Genomic DNA, 26,484 nt, shown 5'->3' on the forward strand with positions numbered 1-26,484 from the left:
TGTGTATCATTAGTACCTGAATGTTTTCTTTTTGGCTGTTTGAAGGGCTTTTTTGTTGAAGTGGAAGCTCTGTATTTCAGCTATTACACTCCTGGGGGTTTTCATTTAGGAGTTTCTTTCAGGAGGTGACTGGTGTATTATTATTTTTACTTTGTCCTCTGTTTCTAATACATCGAGTATTTTTGTTTATAATTTCTTGAACTATGATATCTAGGCTTTTCTCTTTGGTTTTGATTTTCAAGTAGCCTAATGGTTCTTAGAGAATTCCCTGTCCTTGACCTGTTACTTAGGTTGGTGTTTTTGGTATTATATTTTCTAATATTTTCTTCTGTGTTTCAACCTTTTTATTTCACTTTTAACATTTCTTTCTGACTCGTGACCAGTGCTTTCTGTTTGGACCATCTTAATTTTCAGTAAGTTCAACTCCTGGCTAAGATTTACCACTGTCCTCAGGATGTGTTTTCCTCGCCATTCTTTCCTCCCTGGCTGCTGTCCCCTTTAAACGTTCCATTTTATGGCTTATTTCATTTTTCTCGGTATTCTTGTAGTCTTTGTTGACAGGGCAGTCTTTTTCTCTGAGGCACTACTTAGTTTTGCTGCAGCATTACTCTTTTCTTCTGGCTTTACCTCCTGGTTTTCTCACAGTCACACAATATTTCTTCACCGTTTGTCATTTTCCTGTCTACTCATACTTCCAGCTTCAACTACTGGATTGAGGCTTTTTGTCTAGGCCCAACTCTGCTCTGTCCCACAATTTTGGGTGGAGTGAGCAGGCCCTGTTTAGTCCTAACCAAGGAGGCTACGACAAGAGCTTGCTTTCTTCAGGAATTCCTGGGTTTTGCCTGTTTCCTGGTGGCTTGACTTACTTCCTTGTCTCCTTACTCTAGCACAGTTCTGAACCAAGAGTTGGCTTTCCTTTGCTCTGGGTTTGTGAGGCCCCACACATATACCATGGCTTGTGTTCTTGCCAGACCCCAGACACTTGGTTGCCAGAGAGCTGGTGTGGCCCCATCTTCTGTGGTGGCTACAGCTGTGTCTTTGTGTGGGCTGCCTGGGCTGGGGGTTCTTCTGCTGCTGGGGCACTTACTGGTCTGGCCCTGTCCCCTGCTCTGGTTCTGAGCACTCTGCCTTCTGCCTCCCAGGGCTGGTCTCTGTCCATGTCATCCACAGGATTCCAGTAATCCATGTCTGCAGTCCTAGATGGGATGGAGGGGCTTCCAGCTATTTCTCTTTGGTTTTCTGTATCATTGTAGTTTCTAGAGCTCTAATGGTACGTAGTGGGGGATCTGGGTTCCTCTAGGTCTCAACATGCAGCCATCTTCCCATAAATCCAGCCCTTTTTATTATCTAATAAAATTATTATCCTTTTATTTTGCTTAATTCTTTAATTCCACAGACTAAAGACTTTAGGACTAAGACAAAAGAGAAGGATATAGTTCTTATGTTCAGGAAAAAAAAATCAACTTTTCTGTCAGACATACTAATAAATAAAATTGCAAAAATGAGGTAGGTTTCATAAATGAGTGCATTTATCATTCACATCTAATATGAGAATAAAGTTTTCTACCTCCTAAATTTGTCTAAACAATTCAACTTAGATTTGAATGCTGAAAGAAGAAAATGAAATCTAATTTCTTCATGCTGTGAGAAATAATAATGTTGCCAAAGGGATCATCCCTAGACGCCTTGATCTTTTACCCTGTCCATTTCCTTCTGATTTTTATCTCTATTGCACAAAAGCCCTCTAGTTATTTAATTCATGTACATACCTTCTGTGATGGGCGGTAACTTGAATCAATGCCTCTTGCCAAAGATTCATCCAGCAGAGCTTTCAGCTTTTCAGCAGAATCCTTGCTCTTTGAGTGTAAGAAACCCAGTGCTTTCAAAAAAATGGGATCAAGTTCCAAGTTCACAGTAGCAGCCATTGCAATTACTAAATAAAAAAGAAACAGGAAAGAAAAGCATTTTATTGTCAAGTCTTACTGAACTGTGACAATGTTTTAGCTCCAGACTTGCATTTCTCTGCCATACAGTATGGTTTTGCCTATGTTTGGTGAATACAAACTAATTCTATTACCACCCTAAGTCAAATAGACTTAGGAGGCAAATCTGCTACAAAAAATACAAAATTCAAATAACAAATATGGTTATTCTTAGTATAAGTTTTCCTCAGCTTAAAGGCCTGACATGTTCCAACAAGGTTGGCTATAAATAAAATTCACAATCTCTGTTTCTCTAATGATTTCCATTATAAAATCAAAGACAGATTCCAACAGATAGTGAAAGATTTATTCAAAGGCAGTTAGATGTCACAGTGGAGAGATGGCTGGGCCTGGAATTACAAAGACCTGAGTTAAAATCTAGCCTCAGACACCATTTGTGTGACCAGGGGCAAGTCACTTAACACCTGTTTGCCTCAGTTTCCTCAAAGGTCAAACAGGGATAATAATAACATCTACCTCCTAGGGTTGTTTTGAGGATCAAATGAGATAATTTGTAAAGTGCTTAGCCCAGTGCCTGCCACATAGTAGGTATCCTATATATGCTTATTCCCTCCACTTCTTCCTTCTCAGACTGTAATGATGTCACAGTCAAGAACTTAAAAAAAAAATTTAACAAAAGCCAGAGGCTAAGCCACGATTAGGGAGTGCTCTAAGTGCCTGGCCACAGAAGCTATGATCGCTCCCTGGTTGGTTGGTGCCTGCCATGCTTTCTACACACTTTGTCCTCTTTCTCTCATTCTCATGTACCCCAGAAAACCCTTCTCATGCCCTGATTTGATCAATTCTGTATTTATTATGCCTCACATTCCCATAAAAGATTAAAACCAAATTGAGGAAAGGGATCAAATCAAAATTACATAAATTCCACTGGGTTTATTATAATGCTAGGATTCTTGCAGAACTTTCAATAAGAATAATGATAATAATTACAATAAATGAAGGTATTCTGTGATCTAGAACAATACTAGGAAAGCTTTAGTTTCAAAATACTGTGGATTCTGCTATAAAAGATATATCTCTGATGGTCACTTACGCAAATGCTTTAGCTAGAAAGGAATTGTTAAAATTAAAATTTACTACTTTTGTTCAATCCTTTGGTCTCTCCACCATGGTTTAGAATCCTCCTCTTGACTTTGGGGTTAATATTATAATAACATAGCACACTTGCACTGGCAGAGTTAAGGGTTGGTCAGTAATTCTTTTACAATCTTCTGGGGGTTTTTTTTGGGGGGGTTATAAAGCCATTAAAACTTGCTTTAGGCTGAATCTTGACGTTTTTTCCCCTCTAAGTTTATAAGGAAAAAAATAATATTTAGTACTGCTGCTTGGTTATTTTAAAGATCCAGAAGAAAAAATGATACCTGCTAACTTCCACTACAGAATGCTTTAAATTGTTTTAAAAAGTTATACTAAAGTAAAGTTAGACTTATCTCAAAAGAAACTAAGCTAAGAGCAAAAATTTGAAAAAGCTATCCCCAGCCTTTGGCCTTCCTGCCTTTAATTCACTCTCCAATTCAATCTCTCCTCCACTTAGCTGCCAAGCGGCTCAAAGAACAAATGATAGAAACAATAATGATGTGAAAGAAAATAACAATAATGAAACAACATACCAAAATTTTTGGGATGTAGTTTAAGCACTTGTCAGGGGAAAATAATCATATGCCTACAAATATACATTAAACAAATTTTAAAAAGAGCATTAATGAACTGAATATGCACTTAAAATTTAGAAAGCTTTCATATAAACTTAAAATAAGCACAAAAGAAGAGATGTTAAAAATGAAAAGAGAAATAGATAACTGGAAACAACAAAAATCGAAATGATAAAACTAAATGTGCTGGTTATTTGAAAAGACTAATAAAATTAATAAAAACTTTAATCACTGTAATTAAAGAGGGAAAGAAAAATCAAATCAACAAAATAGCATATAAACAAAGTGAAATCACACCAAAATCATACAGAATGAAAATAATTATCATAATATACTATGCACAGTTAAATGCTAACAAACAAAAGAGAATACAAAAGAATGAGAGGAATATCTTCAAAAACATGAAATGCCTAAACTGAAAGAAGACCAAATAAAGATTTTAAATAATCCAATCTCAGAAAAAGAAATAAAAGTAGTTATAAAGGGCAAAAATTTACCAAGGGAAAAAATTATGATCCTGATGGATTCACAGAAGAATTCTATCAAACTTTTAAAGACTAATTAAGTAGCAATACTACATAAATTATTGTCTAAAATTGAGAAAGAAAGCACCCTACCAAACTTCTTTTAACAAACAAAGGTAGTCTTAATATCTAAACAAGGGAAGGATAAAATATAGAACCACAGACCAATAATAAACGCTAACTTAAAAATTTTTAAATAAAATCCTATCAAAAAAACTACAGAGATTTATCCAAAAAATTATTCATTGTATTCCAAATTGGATTTGTTATCAGGGATGAAAGAATGGTTCAAGACTAGGAAAGCAATCAACGTATCTGATCACATTGAAAACACAAACATACAAATCCACATGATTACCTCAATAGATGAGGAAAAAGCTTTACACAAAGTATAGCACTCACTGATGCTAAAATCCTACAAAGCACATAGAGGGACATTTTTTATATATAGAAAAATCTATATAAAACGAAAAGCAAGCATCATTTGCATTAGGAATATACTAGAACCTTTTCTAATATGGGATTAAAACGAGGATGTCCATTTCCCCCACTGTTATTTGATACAGTTCTGAAAATGCTAGCAATAACACAGAGAAAGTGACATTAAAGACAAAGAAGAGATGATATGATGGTTTACTTAAAAATCCTAGAGAACCAGGAAGGATGAGACAATAGCTTCAGAAAAGTAGCTATCAAAACTCAACAGTATTGCTACATAACAAAATTCAAGAAACAATTAATAGAAAATGAAAATCCCATTTCAAATAACCACAAAATGTACAAAGTACCAAGAATCAATCTAGTAAAACGCGCGTGCACGCACCCCCCCCCCGTATGGATTCAATTATAAAGTGCTCTGTACAGAGATGAAGAACAACTTAACAGCTAGAGAAATGTTCACTGCACATAGCTAGGCCTTGCCAAAGTAATTTAAAATGCCAACACTACCAAAGTTAATTTAGAGTTTTAATGCTGTACCAATTAAATTATCAAAGATACACTTTGCATACTTCAGTAAAGTAATAAAACTTTTTTGGAAAAATAAAAGATCCAGACTATATAGGGAAATGATGAAAATAGATAAGGAAGAAAGGACAACTGCACTTCCAGATATCAAATTCTATTAGAAAGAAGCAGTCATCAAAACCATCTGGTATTGGTTAAAAAACAGAGGTAGCTTTTTTTTAAACTTACCTACCTCAGTAGGTAAAACAAATCAGACAAGGAAGAATCAGAAACAATGAAACTCAATAATCCAGTGTTTGATAAAGTGGAAAACATGAATTATTTAGGAAATTTTATATTTAATTTTGATTAAAAAAAAACTACTGGGCAAACTGAAAAGCAATCTGGCTTCTATGAGGCTTAGACCAATACTTAAGCTATGTTCCACAATAAATTCAAAATGGAATGTTGACCCTAATATTTAAAACCATACTACAAATAAATTGGAAGAGAAACCAATAATAAAGCTTTCATAAGTATGGGTAAGAGATACATTCTTAACCAAAAAACAGATAGAGGCAATTACAAAAAGAAAAAATAGATAACTTGAATCTACACATGAAATAGATAACAAGAATCTAAAAAGGAAGCTTCTGTACAAACAAAATTGATGCATTTGGGCAGGCAGTTGAATGGGGAAAAATCTTTATATCAAATTTCTCTAATAAAGGCTTAGTATACAAGATAATCACCAAATATACATATAAATATGTGTATATATATATATATATATGTGTGTGCGTGTATATGTATATACATTCATCTATCTAATCTAATCTATCTATATTTGGGGCAGCTAGGTGGTATAGTGAATAGTGTTCAAGGCCTAGAGTCAGGAAGATCTGGGCTCAAAATTGGGCTGTGTGACCCTGGGCATATAACTTAACCTTTGTCTCAGTTTCCTCATCTGCAAAATGCAGATAATAATAGCACCTACTTCCCAGGGTTACTATGAGAATCAAATGAGATAATTGTAAAGTGCTTAGCACAGTGCCTAGCACATAGTAAGGGCTATAGAAAAATTAGTATATATCTATATCTATCGATCTATACACACACTAGCACATGCATGAGCATGCACACACACGCACACACTATTTCCCATAAGATAAATGGTCAAAGGATGTGAACAAATAGTTCTCAAGAGAACCACTAACCCAAATCACTAATAAGAGAAATTCAAATTAAAAAAACAAACAAAACAAAAAACCCTGAGGTTTCATCTCACACCCTGCAGAATGATAAAGGTGACAAATAATGGGAACGGAAATCAATGTTGGAGGAAATGTAGGAAGATAGGTATACTATTAAACAGCTGGAGGAGCTGAGAATCTACAACAACCATTTTGGAAAGTAATTTGGAATTATGCAAATAAATCGACTAAAATGTCCATATCCTCTGATCCAGAGATTCCATTATTAGGCTTATACCCAAGGAAAGCCATTGATAAGAAACATTCCCATATAGAGTACACCAAAATATTTATTGTAGCACTTTTTGTGATATCAAAGAACTAGAAACAGAGTAGATGTTCATCAACTGGGGAATGGCTAAACAAATTGTGATTCATGAATCTAATAAAATATTATTATATTGTAAGAAACGATGAATTCGATACAGTACATATTATCATACTTTTTTGTTGTATTAATCAGCTATACTGATTTCCCCCCCTCTTTTTATTTATTTTTTGTCTTTAAAAAATATTCTGTTATATGTGATGCATTTTACAGTTTCTCTTCAACCTTGAAGGGCTGTCGTAAGTATCAAATGAGATAACATTTGCAGAGGTGCTTAGCACAGTGCAACCACACAGTAGGTGCTATACAGATGCATATTCCCTGCCTCCTCTGAGGAAGACAGGAATACTGGGAGAAATTATGGTGATGTTAAAAAAAAAAAGAGCAACAAAAACTTATTCTTTTTTTAAAAATTATCTGCTAGATAGAGATTCTTGGGGATAGAGGAAGGATAAGAATCTATTTTAAGAACAAGGGACTGCATGAGAGAAGACAGAGAGACAGAAATGAGAACTATAACAACAGGTAATTGGCAATGGTTTAGTTCAGCTGGGACATAAGAATACATGAAGGAGCGCAGTGAGACAAGGCTAGATGTTGGCTGAAGCCAGACTGTGGAGGGGCTTGAATGCCAGGATCAAGAGTTTATATGTAATTTCCTAGGCAATGGAGAGCTATGAAGGGCTTTTGAGAAGATAAATGACATTATCAGAGCAGTGGATAAGATTATTTAGGAAGCAAAGTAGAGGGTGGATTGGAGGGAGGGAGAGAGTGGAGACAAGATGATCAATTAAGATGCCCTTACCATTATACTCTCTGGGAAAGGAAAAGGGGCCTAAATTAAGGTGGATCCTCAATTGGAGTTGAGAGAAGCTGGACTGACAAGAGAGATTTCAAAGGCTGGAACTCTGTAACATACTTGACTGGTCAAGTTTAAGTACTCTTTGAAAAGAACCCTAAGAATAAGGAGAATACTCTGAAAATAGAGAGTGGAAGAGACTGATAATAGCTCACAGTAGGCAGAATATTGCCAAAGCACTTTACTCACAGGGACCCAGAGAATTAGTCAGTGAGAATATTCCTGGCAAAGAGACCTCAGGGATCATACAGTCACTCAGTCTTGTGGATTTGGAAACTGAAGAGAGGTAGTAAAAACAAACCTTAGAAGGGAGGCAGTGCAGGTATTATCGTCTCCATTTTACAGATGAGAAAACTGAAGCCACTTGTCCCCAGTAACCCAGTCAGTAAAATGTCCAGCTAGCACATGAGCCCACATATGCTGACTCTAAGCTCAGCACTCCCACCCGACCCTGCTTCGCATCAAGGCCTCTTCAAAGATAAGACCTGATGCCAATATTGGGGGAAGTTCTTTCCAGATTCTCCTCACTGCTAACACTCTCTTTCTCCTCAAATCATGCTGTATTTCCTTGTTTGTTTTTATATTGCATCTCCCTAGTATAATGCAAGCTTCCTGAGGGCAGGGATTTCAGTCTTTATATTCCCAGCTCCAAACAATGCTTTGCACACAGACACTCGATAAATCTGTTGACTTAGATACACTATTATTTTTAATGTATTTTTGTATATTTTATTAAGCATTTCCCAATAACATTTAAAAAATTATTATTAATTTAAAAAATTTTGAGTTCCAAATTCTCTGCTCTCCCGCCTCGTCCCCACCCCTTGGAGAAGGCAAGCAATATATCAATTATATATATGAAGTCATACAAAACATATTTCCATATTAGCCACGATGCAAAAGAAAACACACATACAAAAGCAAGAAAAATAAAGAAATTGTAAAAAGTCTGCTTCAGTCTGCACTCAGAGATCATCAGATAGCTCTCTGGAGGTGGAGAGCATTTTTCATCCTAAGTCCTTTGGAACTGTCTTGGATCACTGTCTTGATCAGAGTAGCAAAGTCTTTCACAGTTGAATTAGATACATTAGTATTAATAATAACATACTCATAAAGTTGGCCTTCACTACTATAACCTCTATCACCTTTCCAAATCTCACAGCAGAGGTAAAAAACTCCCACATTCATCTCCTTGGAAGGAAATGGCCTTAAAGCCTAGGATTACAGATGGAGAATAAACATGTTCGTTCCCAACAACTCACCTTACTAACACCTCAAAACGGCTAGTAAAGACTAAATGACATTAGCCTGGATGACGCCCTGCAATCTCTTTACTTGCCCCAGTAGATGTAGTTATAGATAAGTCTTCAAGGACAAATGTTGCCTCTGTTTTTATCTTAAGTCCTCACAAATTTCTCTTTCTATGAACAGAAGACCTGGGTTTGAATCTTTGCTCTGCCAATTTTACTGGTTCTATGACCTCAGGAGAAACCTCAAGGTCTTTGAGATGCATTTTCCTCCTCTGTGAAAGGAGATGACCTTCAGAGTAAGATGGACTAGGTGACTTGTGGGGTAAATGTCAGTTCTAAAGCTATGTAGCTATGATCTACAGAAGCTAACACAAGGTAAGACTGGAGAGGGCAGACTCAACTTCTAAACCAACAAGTGAAGCGATAGGGCGAAAGGGGACATTGGAGAAGAAAAACGCACAAGTTTCAGGGCTGCTAGGTGGCGCAGAGGATAGAGCACTGGCCCTGGAGTCAGGAGAACGGGCGTTCAAAGCCAACTTCAGACATTTAACACTTAACTAGCTGTGTGACCAGGGGCAAGTCATTTAACCCCATTGCCTAGCCACCCCCCCCCCCGAAAACGCACAAGTTTCAGGTTGTGCATAACACACAAAGCAAAACAGCTGCTGGAAATACTGTGTATATCCTGCACATATGTAGTCCTCTGCAAGTTGCCTTGCCTATTACAAGGTCAGGGACCCTGATTTTGCCTTTCCACAAGGCTTGGCACATAGCAAGCATTTCATAAAAAACAAAACAAAAGAAAAAGAAAGTTTGTTGCCTAGCATTACTGCCTCTTCCCTGAATCTTCACAGTCCTGTCTCCCTCTCTCTTTTTTCTTAACTTTTCTGTCTTTCTCTCTCTGTCTCTCTCTTTGTGTATCTGCCTCTGTCTCCATCTCTGTCTTTCTCTCTGTTTCTACCTCTCTCTCTCTTTCCTTTTCTTTCTTTCTTTCTTTGACTGATTGACAGGATCTGTGATTTCATCAGTGCAGGAGGCTGGTAGGTGATGAAACTCACAGAAAATTGCCTAGAGCACAGGGGTCAAATGCATGTGGCCAACAAGAGGCCTCACTGCCTCCCTAACAACATTAAAATGTAATCCCCAAGTATTTTACAAAATAAATGAAAATAACCAAAAATAAACGAAGACACAATGGAGCACAGATGATGTTAACATGTGGGTTTCTAAATCAATGATGGGGCTTCCCACCTATATCCTAAAGATATGTACAATTTTGTGACCCCATTTCTATAAGAGTTTAACGGCAACATGCCCAGGGTCACCCCTCCCGTATGTGTTCAACTTGAACCCAGGTCTTTCTGGCTCCACGAATTCCTTCTACTAAGCCCAGCTGCTTCTACCCATCATCATCATCATCATCATCATCACTGTTATTGTCATTTACAGAGAGTTTAAAGATGTACAAGCACTTCACTTAGTTTAATCTCATTTGACCCTCAGAACAACCGAAAGATGCTTAGTGTCTTCTCCATTTTACACAGGAGGAAACTGAGGCAGGGAAAAATTAAAGTGGCTTGGCCAGGGGCAGGTGCCATTATTACCCCTATTTTACATTAGTGTAAAAGGAGGCAGAAAAAAGTTAAAAGCGGCCTGGGCAGGAGCAGGTACCATTATTATCCCCATTTTACAGAGAAGGAAATTGAGGCAGACAGAAGTTGAGGGACTTGGCCGGGGGTGTGTGTGTATGTGTGTGTGTGTGTGTGGCAGGGGGTGGGGGTGGGAAAGGAAGGTGGCCAATTATTAACGTCTCGTTTTACACGGGGGAAACTGAGGCCCAGAGGGTAGGGGCACCCGGCTGGCACAAGTGTCTGCAGCAACATTCGAACTCGAATCCGCTGCCTCCGCTAGGCACCACGGCCGCCCTCACTTGGGCCGGCGCAGAGGTCCGCGCTGGGCGGGGCGGCCCGGGTCAGTCCCCACCTCACACCGCCCCCCACCCCGGCTCCGGCGCCGCCGTCTCCGCCCCCTCCGGCCCCTCGCCGGGGGAAGCGGCCGCGAGCGTGGGCTCGTCCGCGCGCCCGGCAGGGACCCTCGCGGACCGCGGCCCCCCTCCCCCACCGACTCACCGGGCCCACGCCCTCGGCCGCCTCTCCGTCCCGCCCCAGCGTCCGCTCCTGGAGCCGGCTCCCAGACACCCTCCGGCTGGCTCCCGGAGCGGAAAAGCAAAGGTTCCCAGAGCAGAGAGGGGAGGGAAAAATTTCAGAGGTGCGACTACAGGAAGTGACGCATGCCGTGCCCGGGCTGCCTCCCCTCTTCCGGTCCGCTCGTTTATGAATCCCTGCGCGCCGGCGCTCTCGAGGATCTCGGCAGTTCGGGCTGGGTGAGCGGGCGGGGAGCGGAGCCGGGACCCTGGAGGAGCGGCGGGGGCGGGGGGACGCGGGCGGACACACCCCCTCGAGTGAGACCAGTCGAGAAAAACCGGGGTGTAGGGGGGCAGCGCCTTTACCGCCGGGCTAACCGTCTGCGTCCGAGCCGGGGCAGAGCATCCGGAGCAGGGAGGGGCCCCCAGCGTTCTCCGCTGCCTCCCTGCCGTGACCCCCTCCGGCCCCTGGGCAGCCTCCGCGGGGGACCCCAGGCCTACCAGGGTCGATCTCAGACTTTGGGAGCTTTTCCTTAGTCAACAAGCATTTATTAAGCACTTAGCGTTGTCGTTCATGCTGAGCTTGCATGTCCCGCTAGACTTGCATTTACAAAAAGCCCAAGCTGGTATCCAGCGCACAAATGCCGTATAAATAAAGGACCGAGGGGGGAATTTCTTGATATGTTAAGCTTCTTGCAGTACATACCTCTTGGAATATACTAAACTGGCCGGAGAACGGGTGGGTTTGTAAGCAAACAAGCATTTATTAAGCATTTCTTAGACCAGCGCTATGCCAAGTATTTTACAGTTATCTCACTTGGTCCTCACAGCAGCCCTGGGAGGTATGTGCTAGACTTATCCCCATTTTGTAGATGAGGAAAATGAGTCAGACGTTAAGTGACTTGCTCAGGGACACACAGCAAGGAATAATATAGTAACAACATTTATATACTGCTTACTGTGTGCCAAAGCCATTACACTTATCTCATTTGATTCTCACAACTACCGTGGGAGTAGGCACTATTATTATCCCCATTTTAACCACAGGGAAACTTGAGACAGCAGTGAAGTGACTTGCCTAGGGTCACTCAGCTAGGAAGTGTCTGATTCCACATTTGAACTCAGGGCAACTCCAGACCCAGCACTCTATCCACTGGCACCTACTATGTACCATACAGTGGCCTAGGTGCTGAGGATACCAAGAACCCCCCCCCCAACTCTGTGCAAACAATATATACAGCAAAAATTGGAGATTAGCATTATGGAGGATCAAAAGGCTTCCTGTAGAAGTTGGGGTTTTAGTTGGGACTTGGAAGGAAGCAAGTGGTCAGGAAGTATGAAGTTGGACATGATAGCCAAGCTTTGACCCTCCCCAAATTCTCCCTGCCCCTTCATTTATTAATCTCATCGTTTGTGTCCTGTCTGTAGTAGAGCCTTCTAGGCTTGTATTGGTCTGGTCAGCCATAGTAGGATGCTCTGTACCTTGACCTCAACATAGTGACCTCTTTCAAAATAAGGGTCAGTAACCAATCTGATAGCACCCACCACTGGAAATACACTTGAGATTCACTTTTTGATAACATAACTGGTATTAAAGAGATTTAGGGTCAAATTCCACCTTTGTTACTTAACACCTCTGGGCCTTGGTTTCCTCACCTGTAAGATAAAGAGGCCTCTAAGGTCTGTGATCCTCTTGAGTAGGAAGACTTCAGTCAGACTTGCCTTGAAGGAGTACTGGTGTGGGACCTTGGGCAAGACTCAGTGTCCCAAGCTGCTGCTCCCTAAGACAGAAGTTCTTAACCTTTTGTGTGAGTGTCATGAACCCCTTTGGCAGTGTGGTAAAGCCTATGAATTCCTTCTCAGAATGCTTTTAAGTGCATGAAGTAAAATAACACAGGATGATCAACAAGGTAGTTATATTGAAATACAACTGTCAGAATATCTTTTCCAAACAAGTTCTTGCACTGAGGAGAGTACCCCTGTGCTATGACTTGTGGTTGGCTGAAGTCAATCACAAACATTTAATTAAGCACCTACAATGTGCTAGGCACTGTGCTAAGCACTGGGGATCAAAGAGATGGCAAAAGATGAAAAAATACAGGGTGCTTTCAAGGAACTCACAGTCTCATGGGGGAAAGCCTGCAAGCAGAACGTTTGCAGATTTGCAGTGATAGAGGGCTTTCTCAAGGTGAGTTCCCTACACTGATGAAATCATGAGTCCTGAGAATAAAATGAGAGTGTTCAGGTATTCTCCTCTTCCTCCTACTAGGAATCAGTGGCCTTGGAGTTTCTCACCAGACTCCCTGCTCACAAAGACTCAGGCTCCCTAGGTTCCCTGGAGGGTGCCAGCTAATGCTAACAGCATATCTGATACTGACAGGGAAAATTACTCTTTTTTTGCATTTATAGATTTTTAGGGTAACCAAAACAGCTCATGCCTGACTCTAGCCAAATGATAATTTTGAGTAGATTGATTTGAAAAACTTTGTTATTATTTTATAGGAAATGCAAATAGGAAGAATTAACATTCCTGTGGAAAAATGCAAAAGCCGACAGTTCCTTATAACAGTTTTAAAATGTAAGCCTTGACATCTAAATGGATAGCTTAATTTTTTTCAAGCTATTTTGAAATTTCATGACATGACAAAAATAAGCTGTTTGTAATTTGTCTTGTAAATAAATTTGATATTAAGACCCTTGGCCTTTTTTTTTAAATTCCTTGGTACAAAAGTCACAATACAGTCTCTGACTGTGAGATTGTCTTTACTGAAAAGATGCTTTCCTATTTTAGTTATTTTTTGAAGTATTAGTTGAAGAGGTCAACATGAACAAGAAATTAAGTTAAACATTCCTTTAACTTGTTATTTTTGGCTGCTCCTCCTTCTGTTAACCTGCTCTTTTTCAGTTATGTTAAAAAATATTTTTTCAGCGTTCCCATTAGACTTGTTTTCCTTATAACTTCTATGTCCTTTGTGGCTTGAAATAAAGAATCAATAATGAGCTTTCAAATAGCCTTTTAAAAGGGAAGCATTTTATTGTAGCATAAAAGCTAACACATTGAGGTGGGGAGTGTCAGTGAAGTCTAAGGTTTCAAGGATTATGCTCCCTGCTTCCCTCAGTATCCAGTGCTCTCTTGCCTGTTTGATAATTTGTGCCCAGTATCAGAGTTTAACTATTATATTTAATTATTTTTAGGTGGAACTCAGCACCTTGTTTCGTAGCTGGAAATTAAAGGTAGTCTGAGCAGTCCACTGCTGAGATACTGGCTTCAGTAATTACCTTCAGGCTGGTAGACTACCATATTCAGGCCCTGCTGAAATGCCTTAATGGTGTCAATATCCACCCTGCTGATCCCTATTAATTATGAGCTCTGGAATCCCTTCCAGGATTTGGACTTCATGGCAACAGAGTCTTTTCTGATTCTCTCTTTTTGGCCAACGTTACAGGAAGCCTTTTTACTTTGGCATTTCAATCCAACTTCTTATCCAAAGAAGCAGTTTAAATACTAACGTAGCTTTTTGTCCATATGCCTTGACCTTTAGAATTGAACTTTAGTTTATAGAATTCCTTGTGAATTATTATCTCTAAATTGCTCTCTACAAACTTCAACTTCCTGAGACATATCATGGGATTTTAAGAACATTCTAGCTGTTGCACCTTAAAGATTATCCTGATCAGCACTCTTTGTGGATGAGAAAACAGGCCCAGAGATGTTTAGTAACTTTTCCAGGAGAGAGAGGACCTGAATTCAGACCCAGGCTTCTTTCTGTTAGCTCAGTCAGAATGGTTTTCATGTAACAGCCCAATAATTTTTCTTTTTTCCAATTACGTATAGAGTTCAGGGTAGCAAAGTACAAGTGTAGAGTAGTGGAGAGAACATTTATTTGTAGCAAAACGGGAAAGAATGATTCTGCAACTAAATAGTTAATACTTTTTTGGGAAATACAGAGTCCTCAGGCTTATTATGCCAATGATTCCAGCACTAGGGAGGAGGAGAGCTGTTATCAAAAGATTTCACAAATCATTTAAATCTTATTTTGGAATGTGATTTTATGCTCTTAATTAGAACTGGATGTGACTAATGCCTTATCAGAATTCCTAAGACAACTTGGTGTATATACAGAGTAGTAAGAGTGTTGGATTCTGGAAGAGATGTTTGAAGCTAGACAAGCCATTTCACCCTAAGACTGGAAGAAGAGTACTTTGTAAACTTTGAAGTATTATGTAAATGTGAGCTACTGTAATACGCAGCCTAGAAGAAAACCTTTTTTTCTAAGGTTACTCTTGTCTAGAGGGAGCCAGGTGGTGAAGGGATAAAGTGCTGGGCCTGAAATCTATCTCTTGAGCTTCTACTATCTGCTTAAATTATATATATAACTCTTACTTAACAGTACTATCTGGTTTATATATAAAATATATTAAAAGGTTTTTTTTTTAACTTCTGAGCTCTGACAATGTCATAATTGCCACTGATCCTGGTTTTTGAACTTCTTTATTGGCAATGTGCTATCAAAATATTGAATAGAATCACAGAGTCTGAGAGTTGGAAGGACTCTGAGTAAACTTTGCCCATTCAAACCCAAACCTAAAATAGAATCACCTCTATAGTATTTCCAGTGTTGACCATTCAAATTTTGCTGGAAGATCTTGTGTGAAGGGGAAACCCACCACCTCCTAAGGAAACCCATTCTGTTTTTAGATACCTCTTTTAGGAAAGTTTCCTCAAGCCTAAATTTTCTTGGTAATTTCTGCCTTTTTTTTCCCTCTCATTCTTCCCTTGCAGGCTAAGCAGAGCAAACCTATTCCCTTTTTTACTTGATAGCCCTTAAAATAACTTGCAAACAGCTATCATATCCCTTCTATGACCTCCCCTCCCCCAAATCATTTCAAGATAAAACATCCCAAGTTCCTTCAGTTGATTCTCATAGGGCCTGAGATCAGGGTCTTTCCCCATCCGTGTTGTCCTTCAGGACATTCTCCAGATTATCAAAGTTCTTATTAAACCAAAACTGGTCAAAAATACTCTTGATGTGGTCTTGCCAGAGCAGGGCAAAGCAATAGTATTATTATCTTCACAGACCTGCACATGAGGCCTTTCAGTGCAGCCTAACATTGTTTGGGCTGCCATATTGCACTATTGATTTAATCAATTTACAGTCTAGTTAAGTCCCCAGATAGTTTTTCAAATGAATTGCTGTTTAGCCACAACTCCTCCAAATTGTACTTGCAAAGGTGATTTTTTTAAGCGTGTGTTATACTTTGTTTCACAGTATTAGTTTTGGCTCATTTTTCTATCCTGCCAAGATCTCTTTGAATTCTGACTCAATGGCTTAGCTACCCCTTCTGGCTCTGTATCTTTTGTACACTTGATAAGCATGTTTTCTATGCCTTTATCCAAGGCGCTGATAAAAATGTTAGTACAGTGCCAAACACAGAGGTCCCTGGGATATTCCAGTGAAGACTTTGTTCCATGCTGACATTAAACTAGGAATGACTACTTGGGTCTGGCCATTAAGCTTGTACCTAATCCACTAAACTGTACTATAGCCTTTTTTGTCATGTTTGGCCAAAATGTAGGTAATCTGTGTATGGCTCTCTGATGTATCAGTCTAATAGCTGTATCAAAAACTGAAATAAGGTGTGTGGTATGGCCATTTTTGATGAACTCATTCTCAGTCTTTTTGATTGCTACTTCCTTTCTAGATATCCATTGTTGTTGTTCAGTCAGTTAGTTGTGTCTGACTCTTTATGACTGCGTATGGAGTTTTCTTGGCAAAGATACTGGAGTGGTTTGCTGTTTCCTTCCCTAGTGAAGGATTAGGTGACCTGCCCAAGGTCACGCATCTAGTAAATGTATTAAGGCTAAATTTGAACTCAGCTCTTCTTGGTCCAGGCTCAGTGCTCTATCTACAGAGTCACCTGGCTTCCTGGATGTTCATTAGCCACCTCCTTAATCATACATTCTGGGATGGTCTTAGGAAGTTAAGCTCCCTGGTCTATTGTCTTTAAAATCTGTTATCCTGTCCTTTGAAAATTGGAGTATTAACTATGCTTTATTCTTGTAGTACCTCACTTGTTCCTCAGTCTTTCAAAGATTCTTGAGTGGTTCCACATCTGCCAGTTATTAGGACCCTTTTATGTGGGACCAGTGATAAACTCACCAAGGGTGGGTACTTTTTTTACTTTCCCCTTACTTATTGTGACTGTCAGCTCCCTGTTAGCCACCATGTCTCTGCCCTATCTGGTCCAAACATCTTCCTCCTTGGCAGAGTACATGATCAAACCAGAGCTCTGGATCTATACTGTCTGCCAACCTAGTTCTCTTTGGACTCTCCTCTTTCTCCCACTGTTTGGCCTAGAGGATGAGCGTTTCTCATCTGCTAGAATGGTTTTGGAAAAAAAAACCCAAAACTATTTTCAAGGCATCTTTACCTCCTCATCTCTGAAAATGTTTCATTTCATGCTTCTTGTCAAAGCTGAGGTATGTTACAAAAGACTTTTTTTTTATATCTTGATCCCCCAAAATAGCAGAAGGATTCTGTTTTTATTTTTCTCTTTACTTGCCCATTTCCTCAACAAGACAATTTCCTCTGGAAAATTGGCAGGAATAAAGAAGGGATAAAGGTTTTCTGAGCTCCTTTCAGCTTCAGTGTTTCGTAGCTTTGATTGCTGGCTGCTTAGTCTTTCTCTGGAGAAATGGCAGCATAGCTCCTGTGGAAGCCAAGGGTGATCAGAAGGAGCTAGGTCTGGACTCCAGGACCTGTGGAGACTCAGCAGATGATTCATGACATTGGAAGGCTCATGACATTGAGATAATGAACCATCAGATTCCCCAGTTAGGGAGGCAATATGATGGGATGGCCAGTTTTGCAAACTTACAGCAAAAAATAGACATTCGGAAGACCCCATAATAAAAAGTTACCAAACTTAGGTCTAGAAAATACTAGCTTGTATAAGTTATTTTACTATGTAATGGGCAAGGATGACTAAGAATTTTTTTAGATGAAAATCTCATGTTGATTAAAATTTATTTTTTTAAATTTCAAAGAAAACATAAAAAGTTCAAGAAAGTTTCTGGATAATTAATAATTTTATTAATTACAACTAGCCAATAATTAACAAAAAGATGGTCATTTGGCTTTCTCTCACAACCAAAGACCCCTCATGAAGGCCTCTTGACACTTATATACCCTTGGAAGAGTGGGTGCTCCTGACAGAAAGTAATTAGTTCTGGTTAACAATTAATGAGAGAATGAATATTATGATGAAAAGTAGACCTGTTCTAATGAGGGGCTGGGTATGTGATTGATCATGTCACTTATGGACAAAGAGAGACTCATCTCAAGCTAGATTTCTCTCACCTTAGTCAGTCTAGACAAAAGGATCTACCCCTTACCCAAGCCTGAGTAGAAATGGCTGGGAATTCACCTAGATTGGATTTTCTTTTTAAGGTTTTCTAGTAGAGTGAGGTAACAATTCCACCTAGTGTTATGGTTGAGGTGGGTTAAATTTTTGGGCAAGGTTAGAAATCTTGAGAGACGGGACTTTGAATAAGGAAATAGAAAAGAAAAATCTTAATCTCAATAATTGATTATTAATATAAGAGAAATAATCCTTTCAATATCTAAATGCATATTGGAAATTAAATTTTAAAAAATATTAAGTCAACTAAAATTAATACTTTATATTTTCCTTATGTATATCATTAGTTTTAAACGGTTTTTGTGAGGCAAGTTATCATTAATCCATGTTATCGTATGAGTATTTAAGAATGCTAAATATTAATCAATGTGAAGAATACATGAAGAATATTGTGCCTGTCCTTGAGGAACACATAGTCCCTGAAAGGTGGCAAATACATGGCTATACTGATTTTGTGTACCTGTGTATTTGTGTATATGTGAAAAGGAATTCTAAAAGAGTGTAATGTACTAGTCGCAAAGGAAAACAGGTATGTTAACAAGATTAGTTTTGTAATCTGCAGTTCCCCCAATTCAGGGAACATCTTCTTGTGCTACTTTTGGCAAGCACTTAGGTATCTTTTCTACTTGGCACACTAATAGCAGAGGTAAATTTGGAGGATCTGTGAGTTAATCCAGCAGACAATGCCAGGGGAAAACTCCCCAAATAGACTGACAACTTATGGTAGACATAGATTTTTTTTTTCTCTCCTATTAGTTTTATTTCATATGTATAAATGTTCAGCTGATTTTTTTTATGTGTATACTTTAATTGTCTCTGAATATAAAACCAAGTAGGAAGAAGGTGGTTTGCTCAGTAATGGTTTCATTTTAATCAGTTGTGCCTAATTTAGATTACCTCAGATTGTCATTGAGATCAGGGGTTTCAAAACTGCTATTCCTGGACTTTTTAATATTTTGATAATTGTATTTCAGTATAATTGGTTTCCTTCGTAACCCTCTATATTTAAAAGTTATTCTGAGAAGAGGTCCTTGGGTTCATTAGACTGCCAGAGAGACACAGATTCAAAAGGTTCAAAGCCCCTGATTTTGAGGGATCGAACAAAGCCTGGTGTGGATCTGGAGATTCCCCTGTGGCGTGAGAGTTACTGTGAAACTGCGTTCTCTAAAGATGCCAATAATTTCTTAATTGCCACATCTCTCGGCCTTTTCGAGGCATCATCTTTCTGGATGTTTCTTCAGCATTCGACACCTTTTTCCTCTTGGATTCTCTCCTTTCTCTGAGTTGTCATCACTTTGTTTCCTCTCAGTTCTTTCTGTTTGAGGGTTCTCTCTCAGTCTTTCCTTCTGTTTTATTATTCACATCACACTCTTACTGTGGGCTTTGTGGGCCCTTTTCTTTTCTTTCTTTGAATCAAGGATCCTTAAGGATTTTGTGTCATAGATCCCAGTGACAGTCTGATAAAGCCTTTGAACCTCTTCTCAAAAAAAAATGTTTTTAAGTGAATACAATAAACTACATAGGATTATAAAGGAAATCAATTATACTAAAATACAATTATCAAAATATTTTAAAAATTGTGTTTCTAGATCCTAGGTTAATAACCTTTGCTCCATATTCTCTTACTTAGTTCCCTCGAGTCTGATTATCTTTATGGAAATAGCCCCCAGATGTTTCTATCCAGTCTTAGTCTCTCTGCTACTGGTCACACTTTTCAAACTGGATGTCCTGTAGGCATCTCAAGCTCAACAAGTTCCAAACAGAATTAGTTGTTTTCCTACACCCCTTTCCAGATATAACTCCCTTTTGAGGACCACCATCCTTCCAGTCATTCAGTTTTCAACTTTGGGAGTTCAGGGATGAAAGTGCTAGGCCCAGAGTCAGGAAGACCTGACTTCATGTGTGGCTTCAGACACCAGCTTTGTGACCTTGGGCAAATCAGTTAACCTCTGTTTGCCTCAGTTTCCAGATCTGCAAAATAAGGATAATAATGGCAGGTATCTCCTTGGGTTGTTGTGAGGCTCAAATGTGATAGTCCTGATAAGGCACTTAGCACAGTGCAGAAGCAGGGAGCAGAAGATTGAGGTGTTATAAGGACCAGAATCAGGGTGGAGTCAGTGTGAGTAAAGAAGCCAGAATCAATGCAAGAAGTGTCTTGGAGACAAAAGTGAAAGGATGTGACAGATACTTATGTGTGATGTGTGTGAGAGGCAAGAGTCAAAGGTGACTTCAAGGTTATAAGCGTGGCTGACAGGAATAGAGAAACTGAGAAACAGAAAACCATGTTTAAGGGGGAATGTGAGGCGTTTAGTTTTCAACTGGTGAATTTTGAGGAGTTGGTGAGACAGTAATGTCAAAATGTTGAGCAAGAAGTTAGAGATGATCTTATGAGACGTTGGAGCTTAGCTAGCTAAATTTGGGAACAGGTGACATCACCAGAGAATCTATAGAGACATGAAGGAGACCACAGACCACAGAAGGAGAAAGAACTAGTGAGAAGTATTCGGATATCTGGCAAGCAGATCAGGGGATGAACCAGGAAGTCATGGAAGCCAAGGAAGGAAGAAAAGTGGTCAGCAGTGTAGAAGGAAGAGCTTGCATGGGAAAGGGAAGTTTAACCATAGCATGTGGGTTTTAGAGGGAATAGTGAAAGTGGTGGGAAGAGGACAGGGATTAGAGGCAATTAGTCCAGTTAAAAAGTGTAAGGAGCCCAAGATTAGTTGGCAATTAAAGATGAATCATGAATGAAGGGAATATCAGAAATTTTAGTGGCAGTGGGAATTTTTTTTCACCAAAATTAAATGTACTACCATTGTTAAGTGCCCAGTTTATAGCAAGCAGTGGGATGTGTTTGCACATTTTAAAGCTATTGCATTGGGATAGTTCTTGCCTGTTCTAAATTATTTTCCTGTTAGAGCAGTAGGTTTCCATAGTCAATGCTTTTAAGGGGTGCCATCTACTGGTAGCTCTGTGATTTATAAATTAGCTGCCAGGTGAATTTTGTAAAGTGGTAGAATGCAACAGTCCTCAGTTTCAGGGCTCAGGCTATATATAAACCAAATGTAAAGTTATAACATCTGACCGCAGTATGAAAAGATAGACTGGAATGAGCTTGAATAGACATTGATGGTACTTTGTGGTGATTAATGGGTTTATATCTTTTAAAAAAAATAAGCTATATATACTCTAAATTTCAGCTGTGAAAATTTGAGTGTTTGCCTTTTGGAGAATATACACATTTAATAATCAAAAGCTCAGCAGATTTAAAATATCATTTGCTTTAGATAAACTCCTAATCAGTAGTGCAGTGTGGCTTAGTGGAAGGCTCACATGTGAATTGGAAACTTAATGATGTTTGGGCAATTTGCTTTAAACCTCTTTCTACTTAAGGTTCCTCATCTGCAGAGTGAGGGCAGTATTCACAGTGCCTAACTCATCCTTCACAAGTGCTGTAATAAAAATGAATTTTCATAAAGCCTTTATTATGTGCCAGGCATTATTCTCAGTACTAGGAATATAAATGTAAGCAAGCAAGGCAACCAGTGCTTCTACATTGTATTTTTTTTTAAAGTCTTGACTTTGTTTTATTATTTCTTGATGTCTCGTGGAATCATTAGCTTCCACGTAACCACTTCTAATTTTTAAGGTGTTATTTTCTCCAGTTTTTTGGTGCCTCTTTCAACAAGTTATCAATTCTCTTTTCATAATTTTCTTGCATTGCTCTTATGTCTCTCCCCAATTTCTCCTCTATTATTCTTTGATTTTTAAAATAATTTCTTTTTTTGTTCCTTTTAAATCTTTCTTCAGCTCTTCTAGGAATTCTTGTTGGGCTTGTGTCCAGTCTTCATCATTTTCTTTGAGGCTTTGCTTGTAGATGTTTTCAAGTTGATATATTCTGAGTTTGTGTCTTGAACTTCCCTGTCACAATAGTTTTTAATGGTCAAATTCTTTGTTGTTGTCATTTATTCACTTTCCAGATTATTTCTTGACTTTGAACTTTATATTTGAGTTGGGCTTTGCTGCCCTCTGGAGGGAGGAACGATGGGCCTGAACTGTTATAGTTGATGTTTCCAAAGTGGTGTGATCTGTGGAGAGGTCTGGTCACCGTCCATTTTATTCCTGGTCTGCACTCTGCTCCTTACATAGGTAGGGGCTGTGTTCCCTTGTGACTGTAACTATTCCTGTCCACCCTGGAACTATGACCCGGAACTGAGTAATAGGTGACAGAGCGGCCAAATGTCACAGATCCTGTTTGCAATGCTAGTGAAGGGACCCTTGAGATCTCTTTCTGATCAGGTATTCAGTCTCCTTACTGTCCCTGGGTGCTGCTCCGGTTATTCTGCCCCATTGCCTGTAGCCGGTGCTGTTGCCACCACGCCAAGCTCCCAGCCAGCCCCAACCATAGTGTACTCAGACCTTCTTTATCTGTCTTCTTAAGCTGCCATGGGTTGGAAAAATGACTGACAGTGACTTTTTGTTGGTTTTCCCACTCACTTTGGTTTGATGTGCTTTTTAATGTTTTTATAGAGGGGTATGTTGGGAGAGCTGGGCAAAAATAATGACTTCACTCCACCATCTTGGCTCTGCCACCTTGCCTTCTCCCACCTCCCTCACTGCTCTTACATTCTAATAGGAGAAGACAACATATAAGAGGAACTGGAAGCTGGGGAGGGACTTGATATTTGAGCATGGTGTGGAGGTCTGGGCCCTAGCAAGACAATAGGAAAGCTTGTCTGTCCAATGAGTTCCTTCCCACGTGTTTTTGGAGTAAGCTTTTAAAAAAAGATGTCTATACTTTTACCCTTAAATTTTTGTGTCCTGAGGCTTACTTTAATTACTTTAATTTCCTTTTCAGATGGTCCAGTTCAGGAAGGAAAATGAAAGGCAGTGGGAAAAGTTTCGCAGAAGAACAGCTGTATTTGGAATTTTCTCATCAGGTGGAGAATTGTATCTTCCCCCTGCATACATCTATAACCTTGTTTCTCTTGTCTTACTGTGACTGCAAAGAATTCAGAGTTTTCTTAGTCTCCAGCAAAGAGAATGCAGATGTCACTCTTTTACAAACTGTACTTCCCCAGGATCTAGAAGTTCGGATCATCTCAAGGCAGGAGCTGCCAGTAATGGTTCAGAGTTGCTGTTTACCGGTGGTAGTAAAGAAAGCTGATAATTTCTGTCGGGCGGGACTCTCTGTCGCATTAAGACACATAATACAGAAAACATATGAATCAGATACATCGAAGAAGGAAGTTTTGGAACTGCTAGGTTTTAAGAAGACCTGTTTAAAAGCTTGTGCTGAAGTGAGTACGTAATTTATTGTTTTCTTCTACTGTTACTTAAAAATAAAGTCTGTATTCATACCACCAAATGAACCCCTTGACAACCTGGTCCCAGCTTACTTTTCTAGCTTTGTCATGAATGACTTTCCCTGTATTATGCAGTCGGCCAAAAACTGGCCTTCTTGCTGTTCCTCAGATACAACAGTTCATCTCCCATTTTTCCACTTGGCCTAGAATGCTCTCCTTCCTCAGCTCTGCTCCTAAGGTCCCTGGCTTCCTTCAGTGATCTGCTTAAGCACTGTCTCCTAAATGAAGCTATTCTGGATCTCTCCCCACCGACACCCCATCCTTAAATGCCCATGTATCCACCTGATCTGTAGTTGGATCTGTCACGTGGTATGCAGTATAGTTGGTTGGTTGCTTGCTGTCCTTTGGTCTTGAAGAGGACCAAAATGATATCACTGTGTTATGGCTGATCAGATGAATATGAGCTGGAAGTGCTCTACTACAGGTCAGGCACGAACAGTCCATGTGAACATTTGGGGTAGATTCTCTGAATTTCTTCATCTTGCATTTCTTTTGAGCTGCTTCTTCAGTTCTTTGCTCATAGAGCATAGCACCTGCTTTGATGTGGTTATGCCGTGCTGAAGTGGGTCCTTAGCCAGCGACTCCCATGTCATGCAATCAATTCCAAAGTAATTTAGAGAGACCTTGAGAGTGTCCTCGTATGGCTTCTTCTGACCACTGTGTGAGTGTTTGCCTTCTGTGGGTCCTCTGGAAAATAGTCTTTTAGGCAAATATGCATTTGGCATTTGAACAGTGTGGACAGCCCATAGGAGTTGCGCTCTCTGCAGTAGTTTGAATGCTTGGCGGTTTAATTCAAGAAAGGACCTCAGTGTCCAGTACCTTACCTTGCTAGGTGATCTTCAGAATCTTCCTAAGATAATTCACATGGAAGTGATTCAGTTTCCTGGCGTAGTGCTGGTGTACTGTCCGGGTTTCACAGGCATATAACAATGAGGTCAGCACAGTGGCTCTGTAGACCTTCATGTTGGTAGTCAGTCTAATAACTCTTCTCTCCCACACTTTCCTTCGGAGCCTCCCAAACACTGAGCTTGCTGTGGCAATGCGTACGTTAACCTCATTATCAACGTGTACATCCCTGGAAAGTATACTACCAAGCCAAGTGAACTTGTCCATAGCATTCAGAACTTCTCCATTTGCTGTAACCAGTGGTTCCATGTTCGGATGATGTAGTGCTGGCTGGTGGAGCACGTGTGTTTCCTCATGTTAACTGTTAGGCCGAAATTAGCACAAGCAGCAGAGAATCGATCCATGCTTTGTTGCACCTCGGTTTCCAAGGCTGCATTGAGTGCACAGTCACCTGCAAACAAAAAATTGTGTACCAACTCTCCCTCCATTTTAGTCCTGGTTTGTGGCCTTTTCAAGTTAAATAATTTACCATCAGTGCAGTAGCTGACCTTGATGCTGTGTTCATACTCATCGAAGGTGTCTGACAACATGGCTGGAAACAACGTGCTAAAAAGCATGGGAATAAGCACACAGCCTTGCTTCACTCCATTGGTGACTGGGAAAGTTCGAGAGCATCATTCTTTGTCCAGAACCCCAGATAAGCAAGCTGTCATAAAATTGTCATAAACTTGACATATAATACTGATGAACTTCTCTGGGCAACCAAGTTTTGACATAATCTTCCATAAGCCCTCATGACTGACAGTATCAAAGGCCTTGGTCAGATCAGTGAATGTTGTGTATAGACCTGTTCTGTTCCTGGCATTTCTGCTGGAGTTGTCGGGCAGCAAACACCGTATTGACCATTCCTTGGCTCTTTCCAAACCCATACTGGCTCTCAGGTAGATGGCCACCTTCCAGGTGAAGGATTAACCTATTAAGGAGGACTCTGGCAAGAATCTTGCCAGTATTGACTAAGAGACAGACACCCCTGTGATTGCCGCAGGACAATCTATTTCCTTTACCTTTATAGAGATGGACAATGGAGACGTCCTTGGACTCCAGGGGGATAACCTCCTCTTGCCATATAACCTGAAAAATTTCAGTCAGCTTTTGTATGAGCAATGGACCCTCCACCTCGTAAATCTCAGTTGGAATGGAATCAACACCAGGTGCTTTGGCACAGGAGAGGAATCCTAATGGCTTTCAAAACATCTTCTTCAGTTGGAAATTTGACTAGAGAAGGAGTGACTCCAACCTGAAGTAAATGGTCAGTGGCATCAGCATTGATTGATGATGGTCTGTTGAGAACACTATGGAAGTGGTCAGCCCATCTCTCCAGGATCATGTCTTTATTACTAATCAATGTGGTTCTATCAGGACTAAGTAGTTGAGATGCACCGTAGGTCTTTGGCCCATGATAACTTTCAGGGCATCATAAAAATGCTTTGAGTTGTTACTATCAGTGTAAAACTGATTTTCATTTGCCTTCTTACTGAGCCAAGCATCCTGCTGCTCTCTAAGCTTCACTTGTACTTTACTTTTGATGAAGTTAAATGCTGCCTTCTCAGAGATGGATGAACTATCCTGCTGGTAAACCCTGTGGAGTTCTCGTTTTTCATTTAGCAGATTCTGAATTTCTGTATCATTTTGGTCAGACCGATCTCTATGTTTGAGAGTGTTCTGACCTAGATGAGTAAATGCAGTGTTGTATACCAAGTCTGTGAAAGCTGCCCAGTCTTTCTGCTCCATTGTTGCCAGGTGTGTGCTGGCTCAGCTTTCCGTCCAAGTTAGCAACGAATTGTTTCTGCTCAGAGAAGTGCTCTGATTTGTGACATTGAGTCTTCTGGTAGGCAT

General features: G+C 39.8%; 2 protein-coding genes across 2 annotated transcripts in view; one reads left to right on the forward strand and one right to left on the reverse strand.

Annotated features, from left to right (window-relative positions):
- The window catches only part of INTS12 (integrator complex subunit 12), a 36,305-nt gene extending 25,278 nt beyond the window's left edge, over positions 1-11,027 (reverse strand). The window contains exons 1-2 of the mRNA XM_020974743.2: positions 10,944-11,027; positions 1,770-1,933 (exon numbers count right to left, since the gene is read on the reverse strand). Of these exons, the coding sequence (XP_020830402.1) occupies positions 1,770-1,925 (156 nt within the window). The 5' untranslated portion in view covers positions 1,926-1,933; positions 10,944-11,027. The remainder of the gene's footprint in view (positions 1-1,769; positions 1,934-10,943) is intronic.
- A 68-nt stretch (positions 11,028-11,095) lies between these two features.
- Positions 11,096-26,484, forward strand: part of GSTCD (glutathione S-transferase C-terminal domain containing) — a 183,973-nt gene continuing 168,584 nt past the window's right edge. Inside the window, exons 1-2 of the mRNA XM_020974741.2 lie at positions 11,096-11,197; positions 23,235-23,676. Of these exons, the coding sequence (XP_020830400.1) occupies positions 11,148-11,197; positions 23,235-23,676 (492 nt within the window). The 5' untranslated portion in view covers positions 11,096-11,147. The remainder of the gene's footprint in view (positions 11,198-23,234; positions 23,677-26,484) is intronic.

This window comes from Phascolarctos cinereus, unplaced genomic scaffold (genome assembly GCF_003287225.1).
Source record: "Phascolarctos cinereus isolate Bilbo 61053 unplaced genomic scaffold, phaCin_HiC Scaffold_9;HRSCAF=440, whole genome shotgun sequence".
Classification (NCBI taxonomy): domain Eukaryota; kingdom Metazoa; phylum Chordata; class Mammalia; order Diprotodontia; family Phascolarctidae; genus Phascolarctos; species Phascolarctos cinereus.